We start from the raw sequence: 17892 nt of genomic DNA on the forward strand, positions 1-17892 counted from the left end.
GGGTTTTCTTAGGCAAATAATACTCAGAGGTGGTTTTGCCAGTTCCTTCCTCTGAAAACAGCTCCCCCCATCTCCTTTCCAAGTACTAACCAGGGTTGACCCTACTTAGCTTTAGATGGGATCTGGTGCCTTTGGGGTATTTAAGCCATGTTCATATATTTTTTCTTATGTTCTCAGGCTTATTTGGGTGGAAGAGCAAAAACTACTGTTTGTCTTTGTGAACCCGCTGAATGTTGCTTACTGTTCTCTCCAACTGTAACCTAACATCTTACATTTTATAAGTTTGCAGACCTCTATTTATATAATGTTACACTGCCTGGGACTGAAGTCATGTCCACCCCATGGTGATGTTATAAGAATATTCCTTCCTTGTCCTGTGAAGCTTACCAGGTTCTTAGCTGAAAAGCTGTAAAGCCAAATAAAAGTCCAGGAAATAATCCATTCATTCTAAAAACAGCCATTGAAATTCCCATTAAAATGAACAGATAACTGAAGTTTAGTTCTGAAACCCATATAGAACATGTGGGCAAAAAACCAGTAATTTGAAACAAGGTAGTTTGTGTGTAATTTTTTTTTAAAAAATGAAAGTTTCCAGCTTGTACTGAGTTTATTCCTTCTATAGACAGAAAGATCTAATCCAATGAATACCAATGCACAGCAAAGTATAAAGTTCAGTACATTCAAATGTAAATGAAAGAAAAAGAAAGAAGACTCTGTGAATAGAATTATTGTACAGAACCACTTCCTTGAGGTTTTACCAAAGCCTACAGACAATCACACTTCATACAGTAATAAAACAAGCTGCAGTAGGGAGCCATGTAGTTCCACTAACATTGTTCATACTCTATTGTGCTTCTACTAAGGCATTGTGCAAGAAAGAGTGAGAACTAGGTTATCTTTTTTCCCAGCCAAAAAGCAATGGAATTAATCTTTTCCAATTGCTTTTGAAAATGTTAGTTGATATTACTTGTTTTAACAATAAGGCTGTTTTTAAAAACATTGAAAAAGATCACTTTTAGGGAAAGAATAGTGAATATGATTATAAAGAATATCAAACAGCGTGTCAAATCCCAAAGCCTATCGGCTTTTGGTATCAAGTCCATCCTAAAAACTTCTCATTTGTCATTTTGTTTATTTGTGTATTTAATTGAATTAATGATTAAAACTTGGGTGATAAAGAAAAAAACATAGTTGGCTAAACCCATACTAATTAATAATCTATCAGATCATCCATGTTTATTTGTTATGTCTCTTGTACCACATCACTTTGGTTTTGTGGCAGACAAAATTATGTTACACAGCCCCTGGAGCCATCAGTCACAAAGCATAGATTGCAGTCACTAATTCAGTGTGCCCATAATTTTCTTAATCCTGAGACTGACACCATGTTAGTGGTGAGCCAAAGGACTTGTCTAATCTAAGAATAAAATGTCTACTCATCCCAGATTCAGTGTGACTTGTCCACATGACTCATGCAGTAAATCTGCTCCATTTAGCTGTTAATCTGGTTTAAATAACACTGCACATTGCTTTCGAGTTTCCAGGAAACTTTAGAGTGACCCTGGTATTTTGGATGTGTGGACCCAGACTGAGCCAGGTGTTCACATACCTATACACCCAATGAGTGTCACCATTGTCCTTTTCTCTGTTCATGTGGGAATGGAGAAACAAATTGCTTGATCCTCCTCTGGGGGCTGACACTGCTAGTGTCTCACTGGTCAAGCAGATCCCTGCGAGAGCCTGACTGTTGCTTCTGCTTAGGGCAGAACAGGATGCCTGGATGAGCTCCCCCCTTGTAGATAATTCATGTGCCCTGTTCTAATCTCAGCAGAAATTATCAATGGCCAATGCCCAGGCTTCACAGGAAGCTGCTTGGCCAGTTAGGTGAAGGCAGTGGCAATGACAGTGGCACTGAATGGTATGGGCCAGAGGGACTGAGATGATGTTGGCTCAGGGTCATGTGCACAATGAAATGGCACTGAAGTGAATTTGGCCCAGTGCATGTGATCTTAATCTGTGGCCAGTCTGTGGCATAATGCTCTGGACTAGCCCTGGATTAAACAGCCAGTGCAGCCATACCCAAAGCTTCTCAGATGGTAGCTTTTAATAAGGGGGGGCAGGTGTTTTTTTCACCCTGTCCTCCCTAGAATGCCACTTTGCAGCATTTTCTCCAGATTTTATTCCCCATTTTCCTTTTGCTGTCCACTGTTAAACGTCCCCCAAAAGAAAGGTAAGGTAAAGAATACAAATGGACCTATTGTTCTCTCAGCCTGTGACTGTCACAGGCTGGGAGAACAATGTCCTTGGGCTCAGTGAATTCACTACAGGATGGGATTTTTTTAAAATGAGCCTGTAAGAGTTTTGCATAGATCAAAGGTTATGATAATGGAACACCACTTCCTTCAGGCCTCATTTCATAAAATTGCTTTCTAATGTGGAATCCTTGTGAAGTTAGTGATGTAATATTTATAGAAGAGAGAAAGCTGTATTGTAGAATCATTACCAATAATGATCTCTTATTATGTTTCTACATGTACTGTATGAATGCATAGTGCTGGTAAACCTCTGACACAATTTCATTATTCTGTTTTGATTACTTACAGCTAGGATAGTTCACTAAACTTCATGTAGGTAAAGTTTAAAGTAAGTGTTTCAAACCCATTTAATGTAATATACATGTGTTATAACCTTTCATGTATGATACATGGACATGGAAGCATAGTGGAGAAACACTACTGTTTTTTACCATTTTGATTTGTTCATATTCTACATAGTTTCCAAGATGTATATGTCAGTAAAAAGGAATGGGGGAGGAACAAAACCTTTATCATTCATAGCCCCCATAATGGCCTCCAGCAGCGGGTGCAGTGTGGCAAGGTTATAGAGTCTCTCCTTCATCTATCTGGCCACAATGGTCTCTGGAGTCAGGTGCAAGGTGAAGAGGTTGTGAAATCATCTCCCAAGTCTCTCTGGCTGCAATGGTCTCTGGTGAGTGTAGGGTGGTGAGGTTCCTGTGGCCTCTTCCTTGGTCTGACAATATATGGTATATCAAATTGATTGTATATAACCTGAAGGTCAATCAGGTGTATTACATGAAGAACAGTTACTACTAACTGATCTTTCAAGTTTAATTAAGAGAAACAATAGTCAGAATGTACTTACAGTTCAGACACCTGAGAAAAAGAAGTAAAGATGCTTGATGATATCACCGTGATTGCACATATAACTACATGATCTCTGATAGTATATTTGGAAATAGCCAAGAAGTTCATTGACTGAAACCAGGTATTACAGGGCTCCTGTCCCTTTAATGGCAGTGTAGAAGACAGAATTTCATCAGGTATTGCTGGTATGACATGTATAACTCTGGAACTGTGTTGCAGCAGACATAAAATAGTCTGATGGAATTTAATACAAAAATGCCAAACAAGTTTGGCTTGTGCAAGGAGGGATTCTATTATTTTAATTAAAAGAAGTCTGGCTTTGCTCACAGAAGTCAAGTTATACCAGCTTTCAGAAAGAAAATACAATAAAGAAAATACTTTTTTAAAAGAAGCAGCAGCAGCTGTTAATAGGAAACAAAGACTATGTTATTCTTAGCATCTTGGTACTAATTCCTTTCCTGATCTCCCCCCCCCCCCCACCTTTAACATTCTACTTCTTAAGAATATTTATTTCAAAATACATCCTGCAGATTTCAGTGTGGTACTTATTTCCAATTTAGCCTGCTTAGATCTGGGATAAGGATTAGTTCTTTACTTTCAGTACTCCACTGGAAACAGCTAATTGGCATACTTACATGTTTTTTCTGTCCTGTTTAATCATGGCCCTGCTGCCTTTGGCAACTGAATTTCAGTTTCCTTTGAATTTTAACAAGTGTAACCTGTTGCTTTGTATCATCTTTCTTGGTTTTGTTTTAGGGATATATTCTGGGTGAATACCAGCAATGTGATGCCAGTGTTACTGCTTGATCAATGAAGTGTCCCAAAGCCAAGCCTTCATTCCTATATTAAACTATGTCAGCCAGAGGCTTTAACACATTGAAGCTTCTGCTGTGTTATTTTTCTTCATTCAGTGTATCATCCCGGGAGACCACCAGCAAATAAATAGATTTTTTGTCCTGGTGGTATATCTATAGTGTGGACATTTCCAGCTACTGCATGCACCCAGTCACTAAAACAATGTAAAAGAGAATCATACAGGGGGCAGTACAGTCCATGCTTTCCTAATACAATTTTACCTTGATTGAAAATCCATTTTGTGGTACATTGCTCACAGATGTCAGTAGAGGACACTTCTGATCCCATTTAGAGAGGCTGCAGTCCTATACTGCAGGCTGGACAACTCCAGTGGCCCATTTCATGCACACAAACCCACTCTGACCAATGTCCCAATCCTGTAGATGTCCAAATTTAGCAGGGAAAATCACAACTAATCCACGGTCATCCCACTTTTTCAGCTGCTTTTAAAAATGTCCCAGCTTCTCTATTATTCTTACTTTTCCCTTTTGTCCTCAGTTTACTCCAATTGCTGCAAACTCTGTTCAAAGTCCAATAGTAATTTGCACTCAATTAACTCAGAAGATGAAGGGAATACAAGTTAAGGTGGAATCTTGTCCTTCCCAGTAGACCTGTTCAGAGGCTGTGTAGAATTCTGCAAGGTGGTTTGCTGAAACATTATGATGCTGCAGTCTGGAGTCTGGAGGTGTTAGAGGGCTGGAGCATAGAAATATATCCTTGGGGGCTGCTTGCACAGAATCAATGGCGTCCCTGCTGCTGGTGTCACCTGGTGCAGTGCTTCAGAGGTGGAAGGGGTTGGGCTTCCCAAGCATGTGCCCCTCCCTGCTATGGCCCCTATACTTGCCACTGTCCCCTTCTCCTGTGTGGAGAAAGGGGCGGTGGCAAGTAGGCCAGAGAAGTTCACATGCCTCCCAGTAGTCCTTGCCACCACTTCCTTCTCCTCAGGGAAGAAAGGGGCAGCAGCAAGAAGGCCAGAGAAGTGTGCATGCCTCCCGGTAGTCCCTGCCGCCGCCGCCTTCTACTCCTCCTCCGGGGAGAAATGGGCAGTGGCAAAGAGGCCAGTGTGCACAGCTCCAGTGGTTCTTGTCACTGCCTCCTTCTCTTCAGGGGAAAAGAGGGTGATGACAAGGAGGCCAGGGAAGTGCACATGCCTCCTGGTAGTCCTTGCCACCACCTCCTTCTCATCACAGAAGAAAGGGGCAGTGGCAAGGAGCTGCTGGGGGATGGGTCATTGCTGTCGGTAGACCTTGGCAGGGATGGGCGTGAGCTGACTGGGTGTGGTGTCACCCTGTGTGTTCTGCACGCCCCCCCCCCCAGTCATGCTACTGCATAGAGCAGTGATGGTGAACCTTTTAGAGGCTGAGTGCCCAAACTGCAACCTAAAACCCACTTATTTATTGCAAAGTGCGATGCCCCTCTCGCTTTCTAGTAACAAACTCTGGCAAACTCTGTGCTGGGGTAATGGCACATGTGCCCACAGAGAGGGCTCTGAGTGCCACCTCTGGCACGTGTGCCATAGGTTCGCCATCACTGGGCATAGAGTCATAGATTAATGGGCCATGGAGTCCAATCCCCTGCTCAGTGCAGGATGTCCAGCTAAAGCATCTCTAGCAGATATTGTGAAGCCTTTTTTTTATGATATCCAGGGAAGGAGACCCTCATCACCTCTTGGGGCAATTGGTTTCATTGCTAAACTACTCTCATCATCATGAAGGTTTTTCTAATGCTCCATCAAAATATATCCTCCTGTACCTTAAAACTATTAGACCTTGTTCTACCCTCTGATGCAGCAGAGAACAGGTCTACTTCCTCCTCTTTTTGACAGTCCTTGAGAAATTCATAGACTGCAATTATGTCATCCCAAACTGAACATGTCTTAAAACCTTTCTCCTATGTTTTGTTCTCCATGTCTCTTATCATCCTTGTTGCTCTTCCCTGAGTCTCCTCCAAATTGTCTATATACTTTTTAAAATGAGGTACCTAGAACTGAACACAGTACTCCAGATAAGGCCTGACCAGCACAGAATATAGTGGGACTATTACTTCTCTTGACTTGGAAACTATACTTCTATGAATGCATGCTAAAATAGCATTTGTATTCTTGGCTGCGGTATCATACTGCTGGCTGATGTTCAGTTTGTGATCAACAATAATTCTAAGGTCCTTTCTACTTATAGCATTGCTGACCCATGTGCCAGTTGTCCTATGCCTGTGCATTTGGGATTTGTGGCCTAAATGTATTGAATTTCATTCATTCAAATCATCTTGATTTGTAATCCAGATCTCTTGCCAGGTCTTTGCCGCTGTGTGGAAGCACAGACTTCTCTCTTTCTTGGGAAAATGGGAGCAAAGTAGGTATTGAGTAGTTCTGCCTTTTCATGTGATCTGTTAGCATTTTGGCAACTATATTGAACAGTGGTCTCATTGTCTCCTTGGTAATTTTCCTGCCTCAATTGTATTGGAAAAGTCCCTTTTTGTTTCCTAGATTGCTCACTGCTGGTATATCCCCTAATCTGTAAGGAACAGATTCATGTAATAATGGGTTTCTTAAAAAGGAACAAGTAAGGAGAAGTGTGTGTGTGTGTGTTTCTTCAAGTTACCTGTTAACCTATGGCAACCCCATCAATTTCATAAGGTTTTTGTAGGCAAAAAATATCCAGACATAGTTTTTCCAGTTTCTTCCTGTAAAATACAGCCTACGGTGTCTGATATTTGTTGGCGGCCTCCCATGGTTGAACCTGCTTAACTTTCAAGGACAGAGAGGTGATGGTCCTGTTGTAATTTAATAACTTTCGCTTCATCAGTGAATGTGGAAATATAATGACTTCCTAACTATTCTCATGTTCACACAAACTATTTCCCCACAATTGATGTTTATTAGAGTATTTACAGTACTACCTTGCTATTCTGAACTGGATTTTTGTTAAGGGATACAGTCAATGCAATCCTACCAGAATCCCAATTGAAACATTTTTTGGACATGTCAAATACAGCATGTGTGGCATTTTGACCATTTTGGTGTTAAGCTATAATTTAATTTACAGAAAGCAAACAGTTCTTAATTTATTATTATTATAGTTTATTTTTATAGCACTGTAAATGTACACAGCGCTGTACATACAAATGATAAATCAATAAAAATGTAACCTGCCAATGGCATACAATCTACAAAATACATATAAAACAATAGGTAACAATATAAGATACAATGGGTTAAAATAAGGAGGCAACAATTAAAAACATCAACATCAACTATACAATCAAATATCAGATAGATAATCACACGGTGCCTGGGAATGCTTCCCTGAACAGGATAATCTTCAACTCAGATTTAAAAGTGGTCAAAGAAGTGATGACCTGTGTTTGTGGGGGAAGGAGGTGCCAGGAGTGAGGAGCAGCAAGTGAGATGAGAAAGGATGAATCTGGGATGGGGCAGTGGAAATCCTAGGCTGGGACAGCAGATCTTGACTACTAGAACAGAGGGTACAAGTGGGAATGTAAGGAGAAAGAAGTTCAGATAAATAAGGAGGGGCCAGCCCATGCAGGGCTTTAAAGCTAAACAACAGAAGCTTATACTGAATACGGAAGTGAAAGGGGAGCCAGTGAAGGGATGATAATAAAGGAGAAACGTGGTTAAAGCGGTGAGCGGACGTAATGATGCATGCCACTGAATGCTGAACAGAAATTAAAGGATGAAGATGACAGAGAGGAAGCCCTGCCTGTCTGGGAATGCTGCCAACGCACACTCACACGGCTGATAAGAGCCTGCTGAGCAAAAGGAAACCATGCCAAGCTGCCAGGAAGCATTTCCTCAAGCAACAATGACAAATGCTGTCCAAATAGAATAAGTCACTAGACAGTGCAAAGTTGAGGATTATAGAGAGCAATACTACCAGTCCAGTCCGAGGTCAAGAGTGCCAGAGGGTTGGTCAAGGTGTCCGATCCGAGGTCAAGGATTCAAAGGCAGTCAAAGGTCTAGGAAGCAAGGAGTCAGATCAAGCAGCATTCACTAATGAGTACCAATAGACTGACAAGAGAGCTCAACTTATATCTTATATCTAGCTCCCTTATCACAGCTGCTGAGTGGCTAATGAGCATTTCTCAGCAAGCCTCTTAGAACGCTGAAAGCATGTCCTTTCTGATTTCCTCTGGCTTAAGGTAGGAAACTCAATGCTCTGCTGCTCTATGTCTCCCAAGTCTGGCATTTCTACTGGGGCAAGGCTGGGCTGCTGAGCCCCAGGCTCCACTGAAGAAGAATCCATAGAGCTAGGGTCTGGCTGAACCGAATCCGTCTTGGACATGTTAAGCTTCAAACACCAATGACTCACCCACTGAGAGATAGCAGTAAGACAACCTGAAGCGAGGAGTTCAAGACTTGGAGAAAGGTCAAGGGTGGAAAGATACAGCTGTGTCATCGGCGTACAGATGATAGGAAAAAACAAAAGAGCTTATAAGTTTTCCTAGGGACAATGTGTAAAGAGAGAACAGTAGGGGGCCCAAAACAGAGCCCTGAGGAACTCCAACATACAGGGGAACAGAGGACGAAGTCTGACCACCCGTGATCACTGCAAAAGATCTGACAAATAAGATTTAAACCAATCAAGAACAGAATTTGAGTACTCGAGGTCAGAAAGTATATCAACTAAACGACAGTGATCCACGGTGTCGAAGGCTGCAGACAAATCAAGAAGAATAAAAACAGAGTAAAGGCCATTTGCCTTGGCCTGCAAAAGATCATTTGAGAGCTTTGTGAGGGCCGTCTCTGTAGAATGCTGTGGGCGGAAACCAGACTGAAAGGGATCTAAAAGGGAGTTGGCTTCGAGGAACTCAAGACAGTGAGAATAAACAACCCGTTCCAAAACATTAGAAAGAAATGATGATAGCTGGACAAAGAAGACGGGTCAAGAGAAGATTTTTTCAGAATCGGGGAAATGAGAGCATGTTTAAAGTCCGAAGGAAAGGAGCCCATAGAAAGAGAGAGATTAAAGATAAAGGGAAGCGAGGGGAGGAAAGAAGGGGCCATAGAGATTAGGAGGCATGGGGGAATTGGATCAAAAGAACAGGTTGCAGGTATGGAAGAGTTCAGCACCGTAGAGATTTCATCCAAAGAAACAGGAGGAAACACAGAGAATTTTTTAGTTGAAGGTACCAGAAGATTGGTGATAGAAGACAATTCAGGAAGAACTATCTCAGATCAGACAGTAGTGATCTTAGTAAAGAAGTAGTTGGCGAAGTTGGTAGGGGAAAATAATGAAGAGACAGGGGGATAAGAAAGTTTTAGCAAGGCGTTGAAGCAGGAGAACAAACATTGTGGGTGCCTCTCATTGGCGCAGATCAATGATTTATAGTAATTCTGTTTTGCTATAGACAGGGCACATGAGAAGGATAAAAGGATGAATTTATAATATATAAATTCAGCCCACTCTCAGGACTTTTTCCAAAGACGTTCAGCCACTCAAGAGCAGGACTGGAGGAACCTAACAATAGGGGTAAGCTGGGGCTTGGCTATTACTGGATAATAGCCAAGGAATTATGAGATTAATTCAGTGTTTAGTACAAGTTGCAAAAGACTTATATTTACAAATACAACATAGCTCCTTATTTCTGAAAAGTGCTCTTGTCATGTTTTCTGATAATGTCCATAAGGTTGTCACCAGTTACAAGTCCCTTCTGAGACTGTTTATTTCTCTGCTGTTCTCTTCTTTTTTGGTCATGTAGATATGGGGAGTTTAATAACTGGGGTGGGAGAATAGTGCCAGTAGGTTTCACTCGCTTCACAACATCCCAGAACAGTTTCTTGCTGTTGTTATTAATGAAGGTAATTGCCGTTCCATTGTGACCAAGCCGACCTGCTCTTCCAACCTGGTGTACATATTCATCCATACTAGATGGCATGTCAAAATTTACCACCAGCTTAACGTTGACAAGGTCAAGTCCATGTCCAAGGACTCCAGTGCTTACTACAACTTCATACTTCTCTTGGAATAATCCCTGTAATATTGTAGTTCTTTCTATCTGTGATTTATCAGCATGCATGGATATTGTCTGTAAACCAGTGATTTTATGAACAGCATCACTCAGAAGATCTGCACCCAATTTACACTCCACAAATACCAGCTCTGGGGCTTGAAAAGTTTCTTATCATTTAGTATTTCAAACAGCTTTTTCTTTTTTGAAGGTTCTTCTACCCACAGAATGATCTGGCAAACATTGGAACATGGCAGGTTCTTCTCCCCAATGGTTATTTTCACAGGGTTTTGGAGAAGCCTCTATGGAGGAAGACACACGTACAGAAACAGGGGCAAAGCTGTCAAGAGTTGAAGGAAGATTAGAGTTAAATAAAGACATAGCTGAGTCAGCAGATTCCTCAAGAGACAGAGAAGAGAGAGATGCATCCAAAGTCTGACTGAGATGGTCACAGTTAACAGACTGACGATCATGAAAATAGCGTTGAGTAGTAGGATGAGGAGGTGGGATATAAGTAAGAGTAAAAGAAATTAAATGATGATCAAACAATGGAAAATCCAGTGCCAAGTAGTCAGAAATGACACATTTAGCAGCAAGAACTAACTCAAGGCAGTGACCGAGAGAATGGGTTGAAGAGTTGGAATGAGGTTGAAGACCAAAAGAATCTAAAAGGGAGCTAAAGAGAGAGGTTGGGGGATTCTTGGGATCATCAAGGTGGATATTAAAGTCACCTAGGATTAAAGTGGGTACTGCATCAGATAGAAAAAAATGTCAGCTAAGACTCAAAAGTCTGAAAGGAACTGGGTAGCAGGGCCAGGGGGGGTGATAGATGACTGCCAACCGCAGCTGTAGAGGAAAAAAGAGTCTAATAGAGTGGGACTCAAATGAAGAGAAACAATAACCAGGAGGGAAAGAAAGAACTTGAAACTGGCAGGAATTAGATAATAAGATACCGACCCCCCCCCCTCCTCGACCCTCAGGGCAGCTTGTGTGGGTGAAAGAAAGATCACAAAAAGAAAGGGCAACAGAGGTAGCAGTGTCATGGGCTGGAAGCCAGGTTTCTGTAAGAGCAAGAAGATTAAATGATCTAGAAAGAAAAAGATTGTGAATTGCTGTTACTTTCAGAGCAACAGAGCGGGAGTTCTGGAGTGAACAAAAGAATGGAAATTGGGAGAGGTTGAATAGGGATCAAGTTGGGAGAAATGTGTGGAGCCATGGGAAGAGGAGGTTTGAATATTCAATAATCAACAGCAGTAAATGTAACAATGACAAGAACAGAAAAATAAAAGCCGACAGTGCTTGACAACATTGCCTGAACACCACAAGACACGAGAGATCTAATAGATTGAGAAGGGTGACTTTGGAAGCCTTTGCCCGACATCCCAGCTGCCTGAGGATGGTGGAAGGCAGGGTGGCTAAGAAGCCTCTGCTTGGCGTCCCAGGTGTTGCTCTGGGCACGCCTCTTTCTCTGTCATTCTGCTGATGCTTCCTCAGATCCCAGTATAGAGGGGAGAGAAGAAGGGAAGTTCAGCATCCTGGCTGGTTGGCTCTCTGCAGGCCTGTTGCCTGATGTTTCCTGAGTCTGCAGTAAGGTGGTTGGAAGTAGGCAAAAGTCCCAAGGGAAAACAACCTCTGGAGTAACTGCAGCTTCAGGAACTATGCTTGCCTTTGCAGCAGATGCTCTCTTTAGCCCTGGGAGAGGATGTTGCAGCAGTTCTGTCCTGCTTATATACTCACAGGGACACAGCTGGGTGAGGCAAGGAAGTCCTTGGGCCTGAGTCTGCAGTAAGGCGGTTGGAAGTAGTCCAAAGGTCCCAGAAGAAAACAGCCTCTGGAGTAACTGTAGCTTCAGGAACTAAGCTTGCCTTTGCAGCAGATGGTCTCTTCAGCCCTGTGAGAGGGCTTTAAAACTAATTGCAAGTTCAAATGGGTTTTTCATTCATGGTGACTTAGAATTTTAGTGAACGTAGATTTTGATTTGTTCATAATTTGAGGAGTAAGAGGCTCAGTAACATCTCAATTTATGCCTTCCTTTGGATTTCCAAACAGGTTTTTATTTGCAAGCTAAGCAGCTTTATTTTTCTTATCTATAAAATATTATTTGCCCTTATGTTTGAATCAACTGATAAAAGATATCGGATATTATAATTACACTATCTTGTAAAATGTCAGAAATATCAACTTCCATAATCTTCCAGTAGGATTGAGTACCAATGATAAATGCTTTGGGGAACTTGAAGGGCACGACTGGGAGACAGAGAAACTACAGCTGAAGCATCAAGTAATGGATATTGATCCTGCTACCTTTGTTAAAAGGAAAATTCATTGCTTTGTTATGGACTCATTGTAGTGTCTTGATGTGCTTCATGGAATAAACAACATCACAATTCTGACAATAATTTTTATTTTTAGGGAATAATCTACATTTATTGCAGCAAGTATTAAGGGGGGGAGGCTTATGCTGAATAGTCAGTTCAGTAGGTATAATGTTATTTATTCTCAAACATTGAAACAAACTGCCTGAGGCTTTGGGATGCAACCCAATCAACCTTTCCACAAAATGCTGAGAGATTCAGCTAAGTTTCATTTGTATAGCCTGATCTTTACAAGATTTTGAGGTGACTGATTGCTTTTTTGTACTATGCAGTTTTGTTGACTATTGTGATAGCAACATCTCATTGATTTTAATGAGACTGGCACCAATGTAAGTATCCTTTTCTCTTTAGTTTTAGTCTTCTTAGACTGGCCAACTGATTAACCGTTACAACCCTTCCCCCCATGTTATGCAGAAAATTGTGTGGCCAAATGAAATATTTCTTCTTAAATTCTAATAACAAGATTAACATTGTGATAAATAAAATCAATTGGAAATAAAAGGAGGGATTTGTGCTTGTGTTTCCCCCTGAAAACAGGAAAATGGGATACTGATGGTGTAATATATTTTAATAAAACACTGATTCCGTAATGGATTTTAGTGTATGCTGTTGGCAAAATAAATGTCATATTTAGGCTGCTGTCGTTAACATGATTTCCTATAACATAAAACTCTACCCTTGAATGCATTGTTGTTCCACTTAACATATTTAATACATGTTCAGCTTAATTTTTAATGAAATTTGTATGCTTTCCTCTTGTCATTTTCTTTATTTAATTAAGAAAGTGTACAAACACATTATGTATGATGCTCAAATGGTTTTTGATGAAGTCTGTATTGTTCTTAGGGTGGGAAAGGTTATTTTAGTAGGTATCAATAGCCCTTCCAAATACTGTAGCTGATTTAATGTTGTGAGCAAAACCTTTTCTCCCCCATTTTCTTAGCCACCCACTGACTAGAGATAGGGGTGGAGAAGTTATTTGGTTCATTCTTTAAGTTGAAATTTCATACTTTTCCACCAATACACAAAATGACACTTAGTTACCTTGGGAAATCATATTCTCTAAACTTTGCAATTTTTTAAAAAAGAAAATGCATAGAAATGTGTATTTTAGGGGAAAGTGCACACAATAATGTATATATAAGTAAAAAGAACATTAAATGCATCATATTAGTAGGACTGCCTGAAAATTAGGCAAGATTGTATACAATATCTACATTAGGATAATATTTACGTTAGGAGACATGCAGAAAAAGTATATATGTTTTAAAATAAACTAGAATCAAGCAGCAATTCTATAATTCAAGATGAACCAAAGGTAAGAATGGTAAAAATGTGGAACTCTTGGGCAGGGCTGTCTGAACAGCCTGGTTTTGCTGCGAAGTTTCTTAGAAACTCCCCTCAAAACCAGGGCTATTTATCGCAAACCCCCAGACCTTCTGGGTGAAAAGTATGTTAGATTGGCCAGAAAGCCCATACGTTCATAGCGTTTTGCTTTTGGATTTGAAACAAAAAAAGCCTACTATACATGGGTGGAAGAGAAGACAATTGTTGAGTCCCCTTAGGATAGAGCAACAGGGATGGCCCTGTAGGTTGCAGAATAAAAGAAAGAAGATTGGGAGTTTGGATAAATGGTTTAAAAATGAAAGGTTGGGGGGTTGCTTTTATTTCATCTTTTGGTTGTTGTTTTTTGGATTGTTGAACATTAAGCTTCTTTTTTTGAATGGACTCTTTTGTTTAGGTCAGAGACAGTTTAAAATTACATTCATGTGGGAGCACCTGTGGTATTGATTTCTATTATGGTTTTGCTTTCCCCTCTCTTTTTTCCTATTTTTCTCTCCCCCCCCCCTTTTGGCTTCATATTTTAGGCATTGCTATTGCTATTATTGCTGTCGTTTTCAGAAAGGAGGAGAAAGAGAAGGAAAGAAGGTAAATGTCTGACCTTGAAAACGCCAACAATTCAACAGCAGTGTGTGCGGAGTGGTGGAAAGTACTTCTTACTCATCTCCTTTTGCTTTGGTTTTGGTTTTATACACACACACCCCTTTCTACCTCATTATATCTTTTTATATCTATAATGTTTGGTATTTGATAGTCTTTTTTGTTAGCCTCTATCTGTTGTGGTTCTTTTTTATTATTCTTTTTCTTCTTTCTTTCTATAATATTTTTGTATCTTCTTTCACTCCCTATATTTTTATTTTTGTATTTTTTTAACTTCTGTATTGGTGCAGTAGGGGAGAAGGAGAAGAGAAGGGGTAGATTGAAATTATTATTTTTCTTCTCTTTCTCTTCTCTCTCTCTCTCTTCTTTCAATTTTGCATTTTTTGGGCTTTTTGCATTTTTGTTTTGTTTTTTTCTTTGGGATTTTGTGCTTTTTTGGAGCTTTTTCTTCCTCTTTTTGGAAATTTTCTTATCTTTTTCTTTTCATTTTTCTTGTTGACATTTGGAATTTGGCCTCTAAGTCTGCCATTCTGCCTTCTAAGTCTGGCCACCATTTACCATATTTTCCCTATTTAATAATAATAAGAGAAATAAGTGAGAAAGAGAAGGAAGCAGAAAAATTGAAAATTGAAAATTTGGAATTTTAAATTTGGAACTTTGAATTTTAAATTTTGAAAAGGGGGAGGATTAAAGGAATTGAAGGGATTATAAGAGTTAAAGTAAAAGGAAGAATTGAACAGGGAAACTAGAAGGGAGAAGAAAATGGAGGAAGTTCTGAGAAAGTGAAGGAGGAGGTGAGAAGGTGAAGTGAAGGTGAAGAAAAAAGAAGGAAAGTGATAGGAGGTGCTTGGAGTGAAGTGAAAGGATGAGAAGAGGGAAAGAGAAGAAGACGGGAGGGAGGGAGGGAGGGAGGGAGGAGAGGAGAGGAGAGGAGAGGAAGAGGAGAAAAGGTAGAAAAGAAGGACTGGAGAGTGAAGTTAGAAGAAAAGAAGAAGGGAAAAGGATTTGAGAAAAGGTGGAAGGAAGAGAAGAAGGAAGAAAGGGTATGTAAAGAGTAGTTGAGTAAGCATTTAAGAGAAGAGAGGAGAGAACTGGAGAGAGGAGAAGAAACAGGAAAGGAGGAAAGAAGTGAGAGGGGAGAGTAGAAAACATTAGAGAAGTAGAGGAGAGAGGGAGAGAAAGAGAAGGAGCACAAGAAAAAGCAATAACTGGAAAATGGCATCGGGGATGAGATTAAGAGGGAAGATTAAAAAAACACAATTGACTCAGTGTAGAAGAACTTAAATTGAAGAAGCGACCCCACAATATATGTTAAAATTTATGGAAGAAATTAGGGAATTCAGGAAAAATACTACTAATACACTGAATGATATGAATGCTAAATTTAAGGCTGTGCAGAATATACTAGTGAATGTAAAAAAAAAGAATGTGAAGCTGAAGTTTGGGGGGATTTTTTGGGCTGTGAAGCTGTGTTCTAGAAGAGTTTATTCCTGATGTTTTGCCAGCAGCTGTGGCTTGCATCTTCAGAGAATGCTGGCATGGAAGAGTGTGGGGTATATATATACTGTTGGTTGAGGGGTATTGATTTACATGTTAATCTGTATATTGTTTTGTTATTGAATGGCAGAGCCTCAGAGTGTCTCTATTTAATTAATGATCCATTGTCTGCTGGGAAACCCTTCTCACCCTGGGTGGTTTCTCATTTGCATTTGCCGAGTCTTGATTTTGCTATTTTTCAGGACTGGTACCCAAACTTTGTTCACTTTAGGGGTTTCTTCTTTCCTGTTGAAGTTGTCTGGGTGTTTGTGGATTTCAGTGGCTTCCCTGTGCATTCTGACCTGATAGTTGTTGGCATGGTCCAGAGGTTTGGTGTTTTGAAACAGCATTTTATGCCCAGGATGGTTTATAATGTGGAGGACCAATAAAAACTGGGAAGAGGGATTATCATTTATAAAACATACACCAGCTGTTGCAGAAACTAAAATGAGTTTGCTCTCAGCCCCTTTGATCATAACCTAATGACCTTTGTGAACAACATCCCTGGTACTTTGCAGATAAATTTTTGTACAGTATATCCACTATTATTTAGATGCTAAAATCAGTACAAGTGGATTTAACTTTGGCTGCTTCAATGATAATGGATGCTTTTCATTTTGTGCAACTTGAGGATGTAGACGGGACTTTTGGCGATATGAGAGCAATCACATGTCTGTTAGATCCTTGCCCTTCCTTGTTTATTAAAAACAAACAAACCCAACAACCAGAAGGCAACTGACTGAATGGGTAATTTGACTGATCAGTGCCTTGCTAAAACATGGACGAGTTCCAGTATACTTAAAGGAGAAAGTTATAAAACCATTATTAAAAAGCCTTCCCTGGATTCCATCATTTGGATAAATATTGGCCAGTATCTAATATTCCACATTTGGAAAAAGTTCTGGAGCATGATGTGGCATCCCAGTTCCAGAGATGTCTAGATGAGATGGACTATCTAGATCCATTTCAATCTGGTTTCAGGTCTGGCTATGGGGTAGACATAGCTTTGGTTTCCTTGGTAGATGTATTTTGTGAACTTATAAAGGGACTGTGTCCCTGTTAGTTCTGCTGGACTTCTCAGTGGCTTTCAGTATCACCAACCATGGTATCCTTCTGGGCCACTTTGCTTGGATGGGACTTAGAGGTACTGTTTTACTGGGGTTTCCTTCCTTCCTAGAAAGGCAAACCCAGAGGTTGGTGTTGGGGGACTCCTGTTGACTCCTTGGCCATTTGCCTGTGTGGTGCCTCAGGGTTCTCTTTTGTTTCCTGCGCTATTTAATATATAGATGAAATAACAGAAAGAGATTGTCTAGAGTTTTAGCTTTTGGTGCCACCGGTTTGCAGATAACATCCAACTTTACTACTTTCCAAGGAAGCTGTTTTCATCCTAAACCAGTGCCTCTCATTCGTAATGGGTTGGATAAAGGTGAACAAATTGAAATGTAATCCAAACAAGAAAGGTATGCTCCTGATCGGTTGAAAAGCAGACCAGGGACAAGGGATGCAGTTTGTGCTGAATGGAGTTACACTGCCTCTGAAGACACAGGTATGCAGCTCAGATGTACTTCTGGATTCATCTCTGAGCCTGGAAGCTCAGGACTATATATAAATGGAATAATAATAACAACAACAACAACAACAATAATAATATTTACACAGTTAAAGTTTTCACACCAGATGCATGCATTCATGGAGTTTTCAATTCTTCTCATGGTGACACATGCCTTAGTTACAACATGGTTAGAATATTGTGGTGAGCTCTAAGGGGCTACAAATTAGTCACAATACCATGAAAAGTGCACCTAGCTGAGACTTCCCAATACCAAGCAATGTGCCCAGTTAGGTTAATGGGTATCTGTCTTATTTTATGACATCTATTGCAAGATTTGGTTGTGCAGTAGAGGCTTGTTTGTGTGGCATCTTTATACTATCTGAAGAGAAACCAGAGTAAGTGTGTGGCATTTTGATTTTGCAAATATTAGGGACTCTTGAAGGAAGACTATTCTCAAGAGGGTTCTGCTGGGTTTTAAATTGGTCTGTGCCATGTGTCCAGC

The 17892-nt window shown here is 40.4% G+C and overlaps 1 protein-coding gene across 1 annotated transcript in view; it reads right to left on the minus strand.

The window, feature by feature from the left end:
* Positions 1-9590: 9590 nt before the first annotated feature.
* Positions 9591-17892, minus strand: part of LOC121917257 (probable ATP-dependent RNA helicase DDX59) — a 136486-nt gene continuing 128184 nt past the window's right edge. The window contains 2 exon segments of the mRNA XM_042443039.1: positions 9591-10138; positions 10141-10288. Coding sequence (XP_042298973.1) covers positions 9618-10138; positions 10141-10288 — 669 coding nt within the window. The 3' untranslated portion in view covers positions 9591-9617.

Source organism: Sceloporus undulatus, unplaced genomic scaffold (genome assembly GCF_019175285.1).
Source record: "Sceloporus undulatus isolate JIND9_A2432 ecotype Alabama unplaced genomic scaffold, SceUnd_v1.1 scaffold_13, whole genome shotgun sequence".
NCBI classification, from domain to species: Eukaryota; Metazoa; Chordata; class Lepidosauria; order Squamata; family Phrynosomatidae; genus Sceloporus; species Sceloporus undulatus.